This window comes from Bemisia tabaci, chromosome 1 (genome assembly GCF_918797505.1).
Source record: "Bemisia tabaci chromosome 1, PGI_BMITA_v3".
NCBI lineage: Eukaryota > Metazoa > Arthropoda > Insecta > Hemiptera > Aleyrodidae > Bemisia > Bemisia tabaci.
In genome coordinates, this window is record NC_092793.1 from 85,603,971 (window position 1) to 85,623,455 (window position 19,485).

At 42.2% G+C, this 19,485-nt stretch overlaps 1 protein-coding gene across 1 annotated transcript; it reads left to right on the plus strand.

Annotated features, from left to right (window-relative positions):
* Nucleotides 1–2,442: 2,442 nt before the first annotated feature.
* On the plus strand, nt 2,443–19,262 carry heix (UbiA prenyltransferase domain-containing heix). The gene is made up of 4 exons (XM_072306356.1): nt 2,443–2,471; nt 2,735–2,856; nt 4,788–4,940; nt 17,827–19,262. Exon 4 carries the CDS (start codon nt 17,848–17,850, stop codon nt 18,826–18,828), a length of 981 nt encoding a protein of 326 aa, XP_072162457.1. The 5' UTR covers nt 2,443–2,471; nt 2,735–2,856; nt 4,788–4,940; nt 17,827–17,847; the 3' UTR covers nt 18,829–19,262.
* Nucleotides 19,263–19,485: the final 223 nt, after the last annotated feature.

Below are 19,485 nucleotides of genomic sequence, written 5' to 3' on the forward strand. Positions count from 1 at the left end.
GGTGGTCTTTGCGCGGGATATTTGAACGGTGCGATTGACCCTGATAATTTTGGGTAGCCGTATCCCCCTAAAAATTGAGTTACAAAATTTTCTTTTGGACTTACAAAACGTTACAAAACACTTACAAAACGTTGGCGTTGTCAGAATTTATCGATCGCGAAGTGGGGGGGCTGGCCCCAAAATTTTGGGTAGCCGTATCCCCCCTAAAAATTGAGTTACAAAATTTTCTTTTGGACTTACAAAACGTTACAAAACACTTACAAAACGTTGGCGTTGTCAGAATTTATCGATCGCGAAGTGGGGGGCTGGCCCCAAAATTTTGGGTAGCCGTATCCCCCCTAAAAATTGAGTTACAAAATTTTCTTTTGGACTTACAAAGCGTTACAAAACACTTACAAAACGTTGGCGTTGTCAGAATTTATCGATCGCGAAGTGGGGGGGCTGGCCCCAAAATTTTGGGTAGCCGTATCCCCCCTAAAAATTGAGTTACAAAATTTTCTTTTGGACTTACAAAACGTTACAAAACACTTACAAAACGTTGGCGTTGTCAGAATTTATCGATCGCGAAGTGGGGGGGCTGGCCCCAAAATTTTGGGTAGCCGTATCCCCCCTAAAAATTGAGTTACAAAATTTTCTTTTGGACTTACAAAGCGTTACAAAACACTTACAAAACGTTGGCGTTGTCAGAATTTATCGATCGCGAAGTGGGGGGGCTGGCCCCAAAATTTTGGGTAGCCGTATCCCCCCTAAAAATTTAGTTACAAAATTTTCTTTTGGACTTACAAAACGTTACAAAACACTTACAAAACGTTGGCATTGTCAGAATTTATCGATCGCGAAGTGGGGGGGCTGGCCCCAAAATTTTGGGTAGCCGTATCCCCCCTAAAAATTGAGTTACAAAATTTTCTTTTGGACTTACAAAACGTTACAAAACACTTACAAAACGTTGGCATTGTCAGAATTTATCGATCGCGAAGTGGGGGGGCTGGCCCCAAAATTTTGGGTAGCCGTATCCCCCCTAAAAATTGAGTTACAAAATTTTCTTTTGGACTTACAAAACGTTACAAAACACTTACAAAACGTTGGCGTTGTCAGAATTTATCGATCGCGAAGTGGGGGGGATACCATTTCTCCAGCCCCCCCAAAATGAAGTTATCCATTTGAAGCATTTGGAGTGACTTACAAAATTTTTTTTTAGACTTACAAAACGTTACAAAACACTTACAAAACGATGGCATATTTTTCATATTATTTTGTGGAAGTGGGGGGGCTGGTGAAATGGACCTGGAAATTCAGAGATTTTCATCGAAAACGGGTTTTTTCTTTCCGCGCGCGCAAGAAAAGGGTTTTGACACTAACGGCGTTCCATAATAAACATAGCTAGTGAGATTGGTTTGTGAATAATTTCTTAATCAATAATACATTTTGGATCGATGGAAATAACAATTTACTCTTGAAAAACCACATTTAGGTAATATTACACTAATTAAACGTTTTTCGTAATCTTTGATCGGCTCCCTTAAATTCCTTTCTCTGTTCCTTCTCTCATTCCGTTTGTTCCTTGTCGAACCCGAAATTCCTCGGTCTATTCCAGATTATAATCTTTGCAATTGGTGAAAATGTAATCTTTATTCCCGTTTGTGACACTGTGAAGGCCTAAAATACGGGAACCAATCAGAAATGGATTCAAATTGTCTTGACTCTCAGTGTAAAGGGACTCTAATCTAGATTGTGTTTCAGGGCTGCCAGAACGTGTACTTTCGGTACACACGTGTACTATCGATTTTCGTTTTGGATTATTTTGTACTTTTCAGAATTCGGATTAATTGTGTACTTTCGCCGAATTTTGTGTACTCTGTGTACAATTTTTTTCAAAATTAGGAAATAATCTCGAGTTTTCAATTTTTTTCTCTCAAAGTTATAGATTTTTGTTCCTTGCCGTTTAGTTGGCTGCAAGCTTTCACTCAGGGCTGCCAGAACGTGTACTTTCGGTACACACGTGTACTATCGATTTTCGTTTTGGATTATTTTGTACTTTTCAGAATTCGGATTAATTGTGTACTTTCGCCGAATTTTGTGTACTCTGTGTACAATTTTTTTCAAAATTAGGAAATAATCTCGAGTTTTCAAAGAATTTTTAAAATTTCCCGCCGAATTAGTGGCGCAAATAATTTATTAGGCTAAAATTCCCGCAGAAATCCCTCTCTGTTATTCAATGGTTGATTCTACCTAATTCTACTCAATCGTGGGATCAAATTGTAGACTTCCAAGTACTTTTGGCGTGCTTTTGTGTATATTTGAAAAAAATGTGTACTATTTGTGTACTTTCTTTCTCGCGGATTATTTTGTACTTTCCCCCAAAATTTCGGATTATTTTGTACTTTGGACTCAAATTCTGTGCACTTTCTCAAGTCCTGTTTCTGGCAGCCCTGTTGTGTTTTGTGCTTTAAGTCTAATGCTACAAAGGAAAGGTAGTTGTGTGATAATAAAATTGCCTGCACCTCTGTTCTTCATTTTATAAACATCAATCAACTGCAGTTCAACTGTTCAGTTAAATCCTCCTCGCCACTGTGTTCACTTGTTGAAACTACGAAACTCTTAATCGTCTAATGATAATGTAGTTTGAACCATAGGCAACGGTTGAACCTACCTGCTCTTGTTATTCTCCTAACTATTTTGCACTTCACATCTTCCGAGGCCAACGTTTTGATACATACTTTCCCTTTCCCAACAGGTAATTCATCCACTAGTCAATTGATGGACTCATTTGCTATTAAAATGGAAATCAACAGATTGTGTGAAACCAGCCCATATTCTTGTTCATACTCGCTTTAGGGCCAGCTCTACCATCACTGGGTAAGTTTAACCTCTTTAAATGAAAACTTTACTCCTAATGTAAATGTCGCAAAACTTTAAATATGGAACTTAGAGGACAAGTTGCATAAGTTCAGTTTTTGCTATTTCTAGAAATATGAGTGAAGTTTCGAAATTACATGGATCCTCATGGCGGAAAGAAAGTTCAAACTGACCGCTTGATACATACAAATTAGAATTTGGGAGTGAATTTTTCATAGACTATTAATTGAGACTGGTTTTACTTGAAGTCATCGATATCTCAATATCTTCAAAAGCTGGACTTATGCGCTTTGTCCTCCAAGCCCCTCAAATGTCATTAATGTCATTTAAGGGATATCTGGTCATTTATGGTAGATTTTCCGGTCCCTGTGAATTCTCGTGGTTCACATTTTGGAAATGAGCGTCTTCGACTTTTCATTGAAATTCATCTACTAAAGCTCGCTCATTGACTGTTTAGACGAAAGTCCATCTCTGATCAGCTCAAAGACGTAAAGATGGAGTGCTCGTATCTAAAGGCAAGGGGAAGAAGTGAAGCCATTCTGGCGCTGTGAATCCATGTGCGGGAAACGATTTGATTTGGACTTGTCCTCTTCATTTCTCCATATTTCTTCTTGGAATCTCATTTCAAATGCCTAAAATGAACACAGTGAATTTTTATGAAAAACCTATTTTGGCTTGGTAACTAGCAGGAATCTTACCGGAATCTCACCTAACATTGCTGTGAATCCATGCTTGGAGAACTAAAGAGCCGTATGCAAAAACGACATTTTTCGCCCCCCCACTAAAACTTATTCAAACTTCGGCTATCAGTTACCAATACTGGAGCGCTTCTTTCCCCAAATTTTCAGAACCCCAAAAAATTTTGGGGGGGCGCTAGGGGGGGTGGAAGTCAAAACCTGTGAACCTCGATATCTTTCGAATGAAACAAGATATTGAGGCCCGGTTTGGACGAAAAATCGTCTTAAATTGCATACTTTAAGATTCTAAAGGTCAAAATCCCAAAATTAAATTTTTAAATTATCTTAAGTATGTGCTTTTTTTCAGTTTTTGAGGAAAAACAATTTCTTTTAAACAGATTAAACTGAAATTTCACATTTTTCTTTAAACGTTTTCATTGAGTAGTTTCTTAACTTACTTCTTGACGTAGTCTCCACATCTATTTTGACATTTCTGGTATCATTGCAGCAGCTTCTTGATGCCGTCCGCGTTAAACCTCTCGCCTTGGCTCCGAAACCAGTCATTGACAGCGATCTGCACTTCCAAATCGGTGCTTTGCGTCGGGAAATTTTCCTCCAATCCTCCATACTCTCTTAATTTAGACTTATGTGACTTTCATCCGTTCCCGAGCGGATAATTTCAACGATGAAAAGCGATTGCTAACCGATTCAGAGGTACAGACCGCTGTAAATATGACTAGTTACAGAGCCAAGCGATAGGTTTAACGTGAACGGCATCAAGAAGCTGCTGCAATAATACCAGAAATGTCAAAATAGATGTGGAGACTACGTCAAGAAGTAAGTTAAGACCTACTCAATGAAAACTTTTAAATTCCTTTTTGATGCGATGTTTAGAGGCGACTTCCCGAGTCTGAAATAATCGACTCTCAGCGCATCCTGACTCCGGAGGTGGGCACGAGGCGATAGGAGGTTGTCGCAGTAAAATTAAGTTTTCTCGCGAACCTCTTGACCAATTTTCAAAAACTTGAGCTTGTTTTAAGGCTTAGAGTATGCCTAATAAGTGTCTTTTTATCGATTTGATTTATCTTTTTTCGTTTGGAAGATACAAGGTAGGGAACCTTACTTTTTGGATGACCCTCATATTTCTCACACTTTATCATGCTCAGGCCAAATATCTGATGGAATCAAACTTAAATAGGATGGACATGACATGGTAAGGCACAAATTTGTAATAATACTATTGCTTTTTTCCAGATTTTTTAAAATTTCTGTCATTACTCTTGTCATCGCATTCATTGAAGGCTCATAATCAGGGGTGTGGAATGTCTATATTCAAGTAAATGATTGACCAGCATGGAACGGTGGTTAGAAATGTGAGAAGTCCAGAAGTATTTTCTTCTTTCTCTGGTTCGTATGGTTTTTCTTCTTCTTCAAGTACCCTCAAAGGAGTGATCCTACTATTTACAGGTACAGCCGTATCCCCCCCTAAGTCCTTAATTGAACGTATTCATACAAAAAGGAACCAAGCTCTAAATTTCCGATTTTCAGTTTTTAACGGATCTGGATTCTCCATAACATAAGTTACTCTGACATGTAAGTATGCCCCCAAAAAACTAATTTCATTCCCTGGGAACAGCGCCTGAAAAATCGTGTGTATTTCCTATGTGTGTTTAACTATGTATGCCTGTAACTATGTGTATTTCCCTTTGATTTAATGCGCTATCTAGGATATGGAATTAAATCAAAAGGAACTATATCCGATTAATCGATGCGCGCACGGCGGAGCTTTGAGGGAACTTGGTGAAACTTGGGAACTAGGGGTATTTATGGAAGGGAAACTCGAATTTCTGGTCAAATTTTGAAAAGTCCAAAATCCAAGATATCGGACATGGCCTAAAATACTATCTTGGCTCCTCTTTGATCGATCCCAGTGAATCTTGGTACCAAGGCAGAATAAATAAGGACCCTCAACTCCAATTTAAACCTTTGTGAAAAACCGTTACCGTGCGACTCCAGCGAACCTGGCAGAGGGTGCGGTGAACTAACACCACAGCCACAGCGGTCCATGATCGTACCTATAAAGTAGGTAATATTCCATGCAATGTTCAGTGTAAATTTTATGATTTATTTATTTAGATACTCTTAATACATTTTACTTACTTTAGCAAACTAATGAAATTGTATAGATACATACCCTCTGCAGAGGTCAATGCAGAAGACTTTGATTTGAAGTATCTTATCTAAATACGAGCAAATTTGATGATTCAGTCAACTTCTGGCGCAAAATCAAAGAGACGCATTAGCAAATCAAAACAAATCAAATTAAAGATAATGCTTGAAGTCAGGTATCATTGATTTTGTGACACTCAGTTGATCTTTATCAGTACAACACTATTTCTCTCCAAAAAGATTTCACTTTAACAAAGAAATGCCTTCGGCTAAAAGTACAATCCTGCACACTACATTCACACTTCCTCATGTTTTCTCAATTGCAGTTACTGCTGAGTAAAAGGGTTAGAAAAGACACTTCACATTATTACCAGTTTATAAACCCAAAGACTTGCTAAGATGAAATAAAAATGGAAAACTTTTCACTTTAAACTCTTCAGAACTTCAGATCAACCACGAGAATCCAGAAACTTCCATGAGCCCAATACCCCCTAGATGACCATACCCAAAGGTTCGTTTTGAGGTTAAGATACATCTGGTTGTAACGTTTAACAGCTCTTATGGGGAAAACCTGTAAAAAGCTATTTTTGACTCCTAAAAGTAAACTTTGACGAAGGGAGAAGTTTTTCCCTAAAACTTCAAGTCTAAAGGCCTTGAATGCATTAAATTTCCATGGCCGAATATGTTTCTGGGTGGAAAATTTTTTTTTTAATATTGGAAGTACATACTACATAGGGACTGTATCCGTCAAGGGAATGGAGAGGAGGAGAGGAGGATGTAGTTATCTACTTGAATTTTCCAAATTCTCCGCCAGGAAAATGATTCAGTGGCAAATTTTCGGTACTTATGTTCCACAAATATTATACTTCCAAGATAAGATCACTTTAGGGCACCAGTCATCTGATGGTACACTTAATTTCACTTATTCACCTCGTTCCATAAGGTCCTGTGTAAAAATTCACAACCTGATGCACTAACACACTCCCAGATGAGTTCCGAATCTTTAGGTATATGAGCCCTAAGTGATAAGCCTAAGTAGGTGGTGCATGGAAACATAAACAGGAGAACCCAATCGTCAATTCAGTTCACTAGACCCTCTGCCAGGCTCCGCTGATGTCGCCGCTAACTGGAGTTGTGGATCCTTATTTATTCTCTTGGTCCATGACTAGAGGTTACTTTTGGACGGGAAACTCGAATGTCTTGTCAAAATTCGAAAACTTTAAAATCCAAGATGGTGGACATTGCCTAAAATGCAATCTTGGCTCGTTTTTGATCGATCCTAGTGAATCTTGGTACCAGGCGTTACTTTTGGACGAGAAACTCGAATTTCTAATTTTTAAAATCTAAGATGGCGGATGTGGCCTAAAGTGCAGTCTCCTTTTTAAACGCGCATCGCCGAAAAATCAATTATGTCGTCTGAGAGATCCCCTGAGTGACCGTCACATATCAACCGCGCACTCTCCATAGCGCGATCGATGTCTATGCATGGATAACGGGAAGCAAACAGAGGAGCAAATAAACCCATCGGAATTGCTCCATTTTCATTAAAATCTGTGTCAGGTACTTCGGAACAGTATTTAGAGACTCATGAATATTTAGAGCGCGCTAGGAGGAACGCATGGTCGAAAGTGTGACCGTCACTCAGGGGATCTCTCAGGCCGCATCTTGACTTCCTTGGAGATGCGAGTTAAAATGGGAGCTTAGAATACGTAATTTTGAACTTGTTTTTCGTGGGTTAATATTGTTAAAAAAAAATCGGAGAAAATTCCAGTGAGCTATGCGTACTCAATGCTTCAAAAAATGCAACAATTATAACTTACTGAATAAACTCATTGTTAAAAATTTTAAAATCCAAGGTAGCTGATGTGGCCTTAAACATTACCTCAATGTCTGAATCGTTTGTGTGGAGTTCGGTGTTCGGAGCTAAAAATGACAACAGAAACTGTTAGATAACTGCTCTTTCCGTGAGAGTTAGTATAGGAAAAAAAAAGAAAAAAACAAGCAGTGAACTCCAACTCTAACACGATGTGTTGATGAGGCGCATCATTGACTCGTACATATCAACCTGACTAGTTTTAATTTACGAAGATTTTAGTATATATGCAATTAGGACATGAAGGGAATTCACGATCCAACGCTGCAAGGTCAACCACATGTCTCGACAAGGCGGTACACAGTGCAGCGACCTTATGGGCAGTGCGGACAAAAGTCATAACTCGAGTTTGAAAGCACTTGGAAATCTGAAAATTGGTATACACAACAACCAATGTATGGACTATCAACTGCCTAGGTCAAAAATTCTGGTTGAGCACTTGCGAAGGGGAAAGGAGGGGGGATTTCCTTAGCTCCGCGCGCGCGCCCAGAGTCGCCAAGATACCTACATTTATAGCCTTCTCATACGTGTAAGACGCATCTACAGATAATTTCAGAGGGTTATTTTTTAACTTGTTCAATTTTCTTAAAAGAATCCTAAAAGTATGTCCGCACAATGAATAAATGACATCAGAACACACGAAGAAATGCGGATCAAAAGTAGTCAATAAATAACTAAAAATGATTGATATAACGTTATAGTTCGGTAACGAGAATAAATTGAGGAATAGAAATTTACTCGAAAAACAAGAATTAAATGTAATGCATGACAGGAACTGAAACTATATCAGTCTCAGACAAATCCGAATAATTCAAACAAATTTATAAGAACAATATAGAAGAAATAAAGGAAATGTAAAACTTTCATAATGATAACCAGTAGTTAAATAGGTAGTAAAAATAAAATTTTATGAGCCGTAAAATCATTAATTTAGAACCTACAGCTCTGTAGGAATAACATTGGGAGTAAAAATGTCAGGATTTATTCCTAATTTCTTTTGAAGTTCATGTGCAACAAATTCCTCACCAAACAAGTAAAATTAAAATCCAAGCAAAGCATATTCAGTTTATTGGATGTATTTAGTAGTTACATTACTCCATCAATCGTTTCATATGCTTAAAATCTAGTCTGATGGTTAGAATATTCCGGCTCCTTAAAACAGCGCGCGGGAAAATTCAAATGGGCCAAGTTTGGGTACGATTCGATACGTTCGATTGTATCGAATTAGTTCCAAACGAACATTTTGACTCTCTAAATACTTCAAATGATAATAAATCGACACCTTTTCAATATTTGTGATCCGGTGTGACGTTTTAATAATAACATCTACAGCCAACAACCCTAACTCTCTTCCTTAGTATGAGAGGAAGGGAGGAGAGGGAGGGAGGAAACTAAGCTTTGATCAAAATGCTGTTTAATATAATATCTACAAGGCTCTGTAGTCCATGTGGTCCCATTCTGTGCTTAAAACACATCAATACCAAACATTGATTGATAAATCAACATCTAGAGAGTCGATATTTGGTTAAATTATGAGTCGACCTGCCATCAAAAAAATGTTGATATTTTGAGTTTGGGGGGGTTTCGGGCCCAACTCTTGACCGATTCTGAAACTACATAAAATTTGCGACCTTCCATGCGTTTTCCAGCGACATATATTTGTATATATTTTTGTAATATCCATTCAGACATTTGAAACCGACGAAAATGGAGGTTTTTAAGTACCTTCCAAAATACGACGGTAAAATGCCTTAAAAATGACCCAAAAAATTAAATAAAAATATATTCATGAAGGATTACTTATCCTTTTACAAGATTTATTTTCCTCTTCTTTGAAATTGCATTTGCATTAACATAAAACTATCATAACATGATGATGAGTAGTAGCGCTCCGCTCCTGCAGTTAGAGCGTCGGCGCAGGTGTCTTGTCTTCTCCCCTTTCCCCGCTCCATGCGATACATGTTTTGATAGACAAACACCTAGACTACGTCATCCGAATGTCCATTGTATCATTCCATCAAATATCTAAACCCACAATAAATGTTGAATTTTTTACTTTTGTCCATGGGTCGCAGCACTGTGCAGTGTATTGTGAATGTAGGAAGCCATTCGAAAGAGTCTAAGTTTCTTGATCGGTCAAAATAATTAAAGTTTACAAAGGCGGAAATTTTTACATGTAATCCTCATTGGCAAGATGCAGCGGGAATGGAGATTAAGGTTATGTATACTTAGGCTCCCATCCTCCTCCGGCCTTTAAAACCCTACCCATGCAAGTTCCACAGGTTCTCTATCTCTCGGCCATTCTAGACGTGTAGTTCGTTGGTTTATATAGGAGATAGCATTTTAGGCCATATCCGTCATCTTGGATTTTCGAATTTTCGAATTTTGACAAGAAATTCGAGTTTCCGGTCCAAAATTTCTCCCTGATACCATGTTTCACCAACATCTACTGGACTAGACTGGAGTCCCTTTATACTGAGAGTTAAGACAGTAGTGTGAATCCATTTCTGATTGGTTCCCGTATTTTAGGCCTCCACAGCGTCACAAATAGGAATAAAGATTACATTTTCACAAATTACAAAGATTATAATCGGGAATGGAATGGGGAATTACGGGTTCGGCAAGGAACAAGTGGAATGAGAGACGGAACGGAGAAAGGAATTTGAGAATGAGCCGATCAAAGATTACGAAAAACTATCAATTTGTGTAATCTTTATTCCCGTTTGTGACTTGAGGGGGGTTGTCTTAACTCTCAGCATAAAGAAACTCAATACTGGACTGGAGCCGAAGTAGAATATTAGGCCATGTTCGCCATTTTGGATTTTTTCGAATTTTCAAAATTTGACAAGAAATTCGAGTTTCCCGTCCAAAAATCCCCCTGATACCTAGTTTTTCAACTTTCCTCAACGCTTTGCTGCGCGCGTGTCGGTTAAGTGGTTATAGAGGTGTGGCCATCTAAGTTGACGGTTGTTTACTTTCGGTTTGCAAGCAGCAACGACGAATTTGGGCCTCTGAACAAAGCCGCGTTCGCTAATATCCAGAAAACATCAGTCTCATGATCGTATCGTAAAAAAACTACTTATCAGTTATGATTTGCGACTTTTTTGTGGTTGTGATTTCTTTGTGGCTAAAAATTAAAGTATTACAAGGTTTGAAAGTATTAAAAAACTTATTTAAGCTTGTGTTCTTGCTTCCAAGAGAGTCAGATGTTTTCATGTGGATAGTAGTGATGCGAAAACGCATGCAAACCGAAAGTAAACAACCGTCAACTTAGCTGACGACACCTCTAGTTACTTGTGATTTAATTCAGTATCCTGGATAGCGCATTAAATCAAAGGGAAATACACATAGATTGTTAACGCCGCAACGAATTTCCGGCATTAACGTAACTAGCCGGCGGCTATGTTACGCAACCTGCGCAACCTGGCAGCCATGCCGCCGCGACTCGGCGACCGGTCCAACCGGTCGTAAGTCCGTCCGACCCGCGGCGCGGCTCCCGGCCGCGTCCGACGCGTCCATGCGTGTCGTCTATAAAAAGGCAGCCGCCAGGCGAGCGGTCATCATTCGATCATAGCTCTTCGATTAGTCAAGTCCTCTGCTTGCGCTCCTGATCAAGGCTCTCTGCTTTCGATCCTGGTCTTCTCTCCACGCTGCAGGGTAATACGTAGAATCTTTCTTTTTACCTTCTCTCTCTCTTTTACCCGGCTGAGCATCTCGGCTGGGACCTCTCTCTCTCTCTCTTTAGACCCGACTGAGTTTCTCGGTTGGGAAGATTTCTCTCTCTTCTCTTTTTCTTCTCAACGCGGCTGAGTATCTCGGCTGGTAGCCCGTCTGAGTATCTCGGTGGGATTTTCTCTCTTCCTCTCTTTTCTTCTCTCGGCTGAGATTCCTCTCATTCTCTCTCTTCATCTCGGCTGAGCTCTCTCTCTCTCCCTCTCTCCCCCTTTCATTTCGGCTGAGCTCTCTCTCTCTCTCTTTCATCTCGGCTGAGCTCTCTCCCTCTCCCTTCCCTCTCATCGCGGCCGAGTATCTCGGCTGGTAGCCCTTCTGAGCATCTCGGTGGGACCTTCCTCTTCCCTCCTCTTTTCCATCCTCAAAGGGCCATCGCTATGGACGTTGCGATCATTCGCGGTCGCTAATCGTCCCCACCAGCTCTCCTCTTTTGAGTGCGCTCTCGGGCAGACTAGCCCCTCCCCTCCCCTCACACGGGCGTAAACATTGGTCCCTCGGGCCGGATCTTTAAGAGTTCTTAAAGTCCGGTAGAATCAGCTCTAACGACCGCAGATCCACTCTCGTCGTCATGCCAGGAGACGATCTTCCCCCTCCCTGCTCCTCTTTTGAGGGAAAAATGAGCTCTCTAATCAAACGTCTCAGTACAATTCGCGACAGCTTCCGGGACACCTTAACCCCGGAAAACGCGGAAACCTTGCGGCCTACCTACAATCGCCTCTCTACTCTGCAAGACCGGCTCGATGAATACGGCAATCAAGCTGTGGAGCTGAACTCGACCATAGAGATCCAGCAACACCTAATCAACGTTGACGGCTTGCTGCAAGAAGGCGACAGGCTCGTAAGGGAAGCCCAGATGCATTTTCTCGCTAAAACTGATAAAAGCACCTCGGCTTCGATGAACCGTTCCTCCAACTCAGGAGCCCCTCTCAGGCTCCCCAAGCTTGAACTACCGGTCTTCAATGGCGAAGCGGAAGAATGGCGCTCTTGGTACAACGTCTTCCGTTTAGCCGTTCACCGCAATGAAAATTTGAACTCCGTTGAAAAGTTCAGCCATCTTCTCAATACACCAAGGGAGAGCCCCATAGCATGATCGAAGAACTTGATCTTACTGAAGGCAACTACACTGTCGCCTGGGGCCTCGTAGTGAAAAGATATCAATCCGACCGCCGGCACATCTTTCTGCATTACAACGGCCTGCTCGATTTACCTGAAGCTAAGAAAGAAAAGCACATCTCTGTGCTACTCCACAAAATCCGAGAACACACTCAAGCTCTAGAGGCAGTAGGCCATCCTCCCTCCGCCTACGACGGAATTTTAGTGGCTTCCGTTATGAGAAAACTCTCTGACAACTTAGCCAGCCGGTTCGAAGACTATCGCCGAGATACACGCGATCCTAACGTGACTATTTCGAGCATCCATACTGAATATCCCAAGGTGCAGGAACTCCTCGACTTCCTCGAGAGAGAGTCCGTACCCTTCGAAGAACGGCCTTCCGCCCGAGCCTCAAAGACGAAAACCAAGGTCGAGACCAAGGCTCTGGTCTCGGTCCCCTCTTCCAGCGCCCCATCGACGACGCATGAAGAAAAGGCTAAGCCTCCCGCCAAATATGAGCAAACCTCTCACCGGCCACCTGCTGAGGATCCTCCAAAGCAGCAGAGTAAGCCCAGCAAGAAATCTTCTCAAGAGCCAAGACTCCAAAAGTGCCCTGAATGCTCGGAGAGTCATCGAGTGACCTGGTGTCCGGCGTTCAAGCGGAAATCTCCTGCCGAAAGACATAAGTTCGCCCGCGAAGAAGGACTCTGCAACAATTGCCTATCCAAACACGACCCGGGCACTCCACGTTGTCCGTCTGACAATACATGCTGGGTATGTCAGCAGAGACATAACACCCTACTCCACGGCGCCGAAGACAAATCCTTGGAGCCATCATCTAAGATCATGGTCAGTCAGGGTCTCAGCTCAACTGTCCTACTTGCAATCGTGCAGGTGAAGATAAAAACCAAAGGCGGTTCTCACATCGTAAGAGGCATCCTCGACAGTGCCGCCCAAGGCACGTTCCTCACCCACGAATGCGCGAAAAGAGTCGGCCTAAAACTGATTTCTGGCCCTGAAGAGGTCACGGGGATCTCCGGAGCGGTCGTACAGACCTACGGGTACGGTCACGCCACCGTCCTTGGCCTAGGACAGTGTACCATCTCGAAGAATCACCGCATAGTCGTGGTCGACCGCATCACTAGTCCCACCCCATCAACCGCCATCGCCCAAGCAGTTCTGCAGCGAGTTCATGGGTGGACTCTAGCGGATCCATCGTTCGATGCCGTCGGCCCCATCGACATACTCAAAGGCGCGGACCTCTTTCCATACATAGTCCAGGGCGCGCCAGTGCCATTGGGTCCAGGACTACCCGTCGCGATAGAGACGACCCTCGGGCTCGGGCACGTCCTCATGGGCCCAACGCCAACCGTCGGCCCCAACCCCAAGGTGCTGCTATCTTGCCTATCTACAAGGGATCAAACTCCAACTCCAAGTCCAACAACCCAACAACTCCAACAACCAGCAACTCGGCTGGTAGCCCTTCTGAGGAGGCTGGGTTCATTCCTCATCTCACTAGGCTTACTCTACCTCGCGCCGATGCCCGCGGCCCGCGGCAACGACTCCAACGCGACCCACACCCATCACAGTGCCAGCCCCACCCGCACCGGTCGCGGAACCAGACCAACCCACATCTGTCGCGGCTTCAGACCCCTCGCTTCAAGGCTCGACCAGCGGTACCACCATCCGCTCCGGGTGGCTGTCGAAGAAGGCAAAGAAGGCGGCTCAGAGGTCCCTTAAACGGGCGATCGAGCACCACCACAAGAAATCCTTCTAATGTGTTCTTGTTTTATTGTTTCATATTTATCTCTACTCGTCGAACTCTATTTAGTTCCAAAGTTTTCAATCTCTATTAAATCCTTAACTAACCAAGTTCAGACAACCTAGTCCCTCAATTATTACCAAACTACCAACGTCAGCTCTTCTTTGAACCCATCGGTTCAAGGCGGGGGAAAATGTTAACGCCGCAACGAATTTCCGGCATTAACGTAACTAGCCGGCGGCTATGTTACGCAACCTGCGCAACCTGGCAGCCATGCCGCCGCGACTCGGCGACCGGTCCAACCGGTCGTAAGTCCGTCCGACCCGCGTCGCGGCTCCCGGCCGCGTCCGACGCGTCCACGCGTGTCGTCTCTAAAAAGGCAGCCGCCAGGCATGCGGTCATCACTCGATCATCGCTTTTCGATCAGTCAAGTCCTCTGCTTGCGCTCCTGATCAAGGCTCTCTGCTTTCGATCCTGGTCTTCTCTCCACGCTGCACGGTAATACATAGAATCTTTCTTTTTACCTTCTCTCTCTCTTTTACCCGGCTGAGCATCTCGGCTGGGACCTCTCTCTCTCTCTTTCTCTTTAGACCCGACTGAGTTTCTCGGTTGGGAAGATTTCTCTCTCTTCTCTTTTTCTTCTCAACGCGGCTGAGTATCTCGGCTGGTAGCCCTTCTGAGTATCTCGGTGGGATTTTCTCTCTTCCTCTCTTTTCTTCTCTCGGCTGAGCATCTCGGCTGAGATTCCTCTCATTCTCTCTCTTCATCTCGGCTGAGCATCTCGGCTGAGCTCTCTCTTTCTCCCTCATCTCAGCTGAGCTCTCTCCCTCTTCCTTCCCTCTCATCGCGGCTGAGTATCTCGGCTGGTAGCCCTTCTGAGCATCTCGGTGGGACCTTCCTCTCCCCTCCTCTTTTCCATCCTCAAAGGGCCATCGCTATGGACGTTGCGATCATTCGCGATCGCTAATCGTCCCCACCAGCTCTCCTCTTTTGAGAGCGCTCTCGGGCAGACTCTAGCCCCTCCGCTCCCCTCACACGGGCGTAAACATAGTTCCTTTTGCTTACATTAGTTATCCCAGATTCCCTGTTACACGATTTTTCAGGCGCTGCACCCAGGGAATGAAATTAGTTTTTTGGGAGCATATTTACATGTCAGTGTACCCTATGTTATGGAAGATCCAGATCCGTTAGAAACTGAAAATCGGAAATTTGGCGCTTGGTTCCCTCTCGTACGAATAAGTCCAATTAAAGGGTTAGAATATGGAAGATAAGTGAAAATTAGGTAGGGACGGATAGTAATTGGGATTTGATTTTTGATCGGGATTGGGATTTAGATGAACATGGAGGTTAAAGGTACGGAAAACGAGACAGGGATGGTAGTTGACGACCTAGTGGAAAGGGTGGATAAACCGATTGTGGCAAGGGAAGGGAGATAAGGAACGGGGGAGCACTGGTAGTATCACATCATTAATGGATAGAATGGAAAGTGAAGCAGGGAAGGGATTGAATGGGATTAGCCCTTGAGGGCTATTTGAAGTAAAAAAAAAAATTGGTCTAACGACTTATATTGAGATCGCTAAGCCTAAGCTTATCGTGCGCGGCGCGGCAGAGGGGGGGGGAGGGTTAGCTGACCCGCCGCGCACCACCGTGAGCTTTTGCGCCTGCGAGTACGTCGCGGCGCGCACGTACCTGTAGCGGCTAAACCATCAAAGATATGGTTAAACGGACGAAGTTGTCGGCCCAAAGGGCCGCAATTCGAGGATTTCTCCCAAGTCATGACTGTACTCTAGCTCATTTACCCATTTTTACACTTGCGCGCTTTGGGGTGCTTGAGAGACCCCTAAAATTTTTTTTTCAAAACGATTTCTTATTTTTTTGGGTTGCATCACGTTTTGAAAAAACTGCCCATGAAAATTTCTCAATTTTGAAAAATAAGGGACACCCCAACGCGCGCGTTGAACTTGTAAGTGTAAACAGCTACTCGTAACAATCTTCGGGTCGAATTATTCCGCTTGAACGCACTTACTGTTTATACGTCAAAAGGAGGATCCTATCCTATTTTTTTCCCTACTATTTTCCGGAGGCATGCTCCTAGATTTTATCATGCTCATTTCTCGAGCGCATTTGCAGGGTCTTTTTCGTAGTGGGGGGGGCGGGGGGGTTGGAGTGTTTATTTGGGAAGGGGGGCTTTAAAATTTCTTCGCACACTCCCTCGACTTTGAAACATCAAGAACCATATTGCCTCATTATGCTAATGGGATAATTGCTCCAAAATTAGCAATTTTCAGCCAATTCAGGGCCAAAAACCTTCTAATCGATTTCATTTTCCAGGAGTTCGCCCGAATTTTTTCCTTTAGAGCTTAAATTAACGTGTTTCTATCCTACTTTAAGGTTCCGAAGTAAAATCAGATGTAACGGGTTTTTTTCATTCACTTTGGTTCAAACAAACCGTGGTCTCCAAAGTGCCATCGATTGAGGGTTCTTTTTATAAAATCACAAGCGAAGCGATCGCACCAATCCCTACTATCGCATCAATGCCTTAGCTAAGCATCTAAAGTAATTGATAGTCATCAGGCCGATACAGTCGAAAAATTCGAAAGTTTCCCGTTTCTTCTTATAAGTCTCTTTTGGAGCGCTGCAGCTGTCTGTCGGAAGTATTTCTGAACCAGGTGCATTACATATAGAACAACTCATGTAAGCGTGATATTCTCTAGGAAACATGGAGGAAGAGCAAAGATTCAGGAAAACCTCAAATGTTTTTGTTGTTTCACCATAGATGTGTCATTAACATTCTAATACACACTACCCGCATATGATGCTGATGTACCCATCCTAAACATTTATATTTGCTGTCACTAGTAGCTGAATACCTCACATTGTTGTAATACTGTCGACGGAAATCATTCATCAGTCTGTATTGGGAAGGTTGCTTGAAGTTGTGGCGAACAACAGTATTATTATGTTTTTGAGGACCCAGCATTTTCCAAAGGACATCAGCAATTAGCACCACAAAAGCGATTATTTACAGAAAAACTGAATTTTTTAACCGCAACTTTTTTCTTCTTTTTTCTCACTTCAAATAGCCTTGAGGGGATAATCTCACGCTTGCAGTCCCTAAAATCCCACCCCCCTCAATCCCTTACCAAGCCAACCCCATTTAACCGTTATTTGAGAGCATCAAACTCGGGTCACCTGGCCGGGAATCGAACCCGGGACCTCCCGATCATAGAGCAAGTGTTACAACCATTACACCATTACACCATTGGAGGCCGACCCAGTACACCTCAGGAGGCTAACTGGCTAATAAAACCTGTAAATTAATTATTTCTTTTAGGCCTTAAAATTTGATATTCTCTAACGTCGTTCTGTTGAAAGATGCAACTTGGTGAAGGCAAAAAAAGTAAAAATCAATTTGAACTCAGTCTTTGAAATTTTAGCTCTTCCGCCATTTGGAGAGTAGGTTCACATGTTTCAGGCTAATTTATAAGTGTTCCAAATTATTTATTGTGTCTGATTGCCGGAAAAACTCGGTATGCCCAATTTGTCTACCCCCTTTTTTTTTTCAAAAAAAAAGTTTTTACAGAAAAGCATGGCTTTGGCCTTGTTTCAACTCAATGCCACTCAAATTTTTGAAGTTATCGAATTTACTTTCCCCTGTTTTGCAGGTTGTTCAACTTTTTTTTAACATGGAAGCAGACAGCAATTTCAGCAAGAATGAAGCAGTCAAAATATCCTCCTCCTTCTCATGCCAAGAAAAAGGGAAGTACATGAAATTATCTTCATATTTACTGGCCATCCGGCCATGGTCTTTGAGTGCATCCTTGATGCCAACTCTCTTAGGCTATACTTTAGCACACAAACTAAACCCTCAAAATGAGCATAGCCTATTAATTTTATCTCTAACTCTTTTAACAGTCATATCAGTCCACTGTGCTGGTAATTTGGTAAATACCTATTTTGATTATGTTAAAGGCATTGATAATCGTAAAAGTGATGACCGAACTTTAGTTGATCACTTGTTGTCCAAAGATGAAGTTGTAAGCTTCGGAGGACTTGTCTATGCAGTAGGTTTCATTGGTTGTGTATGTCTTTCATCATTGTCTCCTGCTAAATTCGAACACCTGGCTCTAGTTTATTTTGGTGGCCTGTCAGGCTCATTTTTGTATACTGGCGGCATTGGGCTGAAATACATTGCCTTAGGAGATGTACTTATTTTAATCATATTCGGTCCTGTTTCTGTGCTGTTTGCCTACATGTGTCAAACGGGTAAATTAGAATGGGGTGGCATTTATTATGCCCTACCTCTAGCCTTAAATACGGAAGCTATCCTACACAGTAACAATACTAGAGATTTGGAATCAGACAGGAGAGCTAAAATTGTTACATTAGCTATTGTTTTAGGTCATACATTGTCTCATATATTGTATGCATTTTTACTATTTACTCCTTACATAATTTTCGTTGTCCTAGCCACCAGAAAGTTGTATTGGTTCTTGTTGCCACTGGTTACAGCGCCAAGAGCTTTTCAGATCGAGAAAAGGTTTCGCAATCCAGAAACTATTCAAAGTGTACCTCGTTCCACCGCAAACCTTAATTTATTTTTTGGCCTTCTCTATGTTTTAGCAATAAGTTTGACTGATTCTAAATCTTTACCGTTTGTTCATTAGTAATTCGGAGCAAAGAATTTTGTTTACTTTTAGATGATTCATTTATTTATTTTTTGATGATTGTTATGTAAATATCCTTCATCTAATTAAATGTAACGCAGCAGAGCAAAATGTGTCTCAAGATGAGGAGAAATCACATGAGATAACGTCACCACATGTAGAGGAGTTGATTTTACATACTAAGGTGCAAAAAAAAAAAAACCCAAAAACTCAACTTTTGACAGCAATTAAAAGTTCAAAGACCAAAAACGGGGAATGCAAGAGAACCGCTGAAAAAAATTGCTGACGCTGTTGCCAGTCCTTTAGACAATTCGTTTTATGAAACAGTATCCTAGGATCTTGATTTATACCTCAAATCGAGTTTTTGTGCTGCACTAAAAAACTTGAGTTTCCACCTTACGCCACACTTTGCCCTGCTGCATCATAAAAAAGTTGATGCTGGAGCAGCAATATTTTTCTCCCCATCTGCATTTCTCTGATTTTTGGCACAATATTAGAGGATATTAATGAGTATGTTTCCCCAAAATTGTAGTCCTTAATTAAATCTGGTAAGGGGGGAGGGGGTTCAGAGTTTTGCCTCCTCGTGTATTGGTAAATCAAGATATCAATATTCAGTTCACACAGGCAATGTTCAACTTAATTAATCTTCCAAGCAAG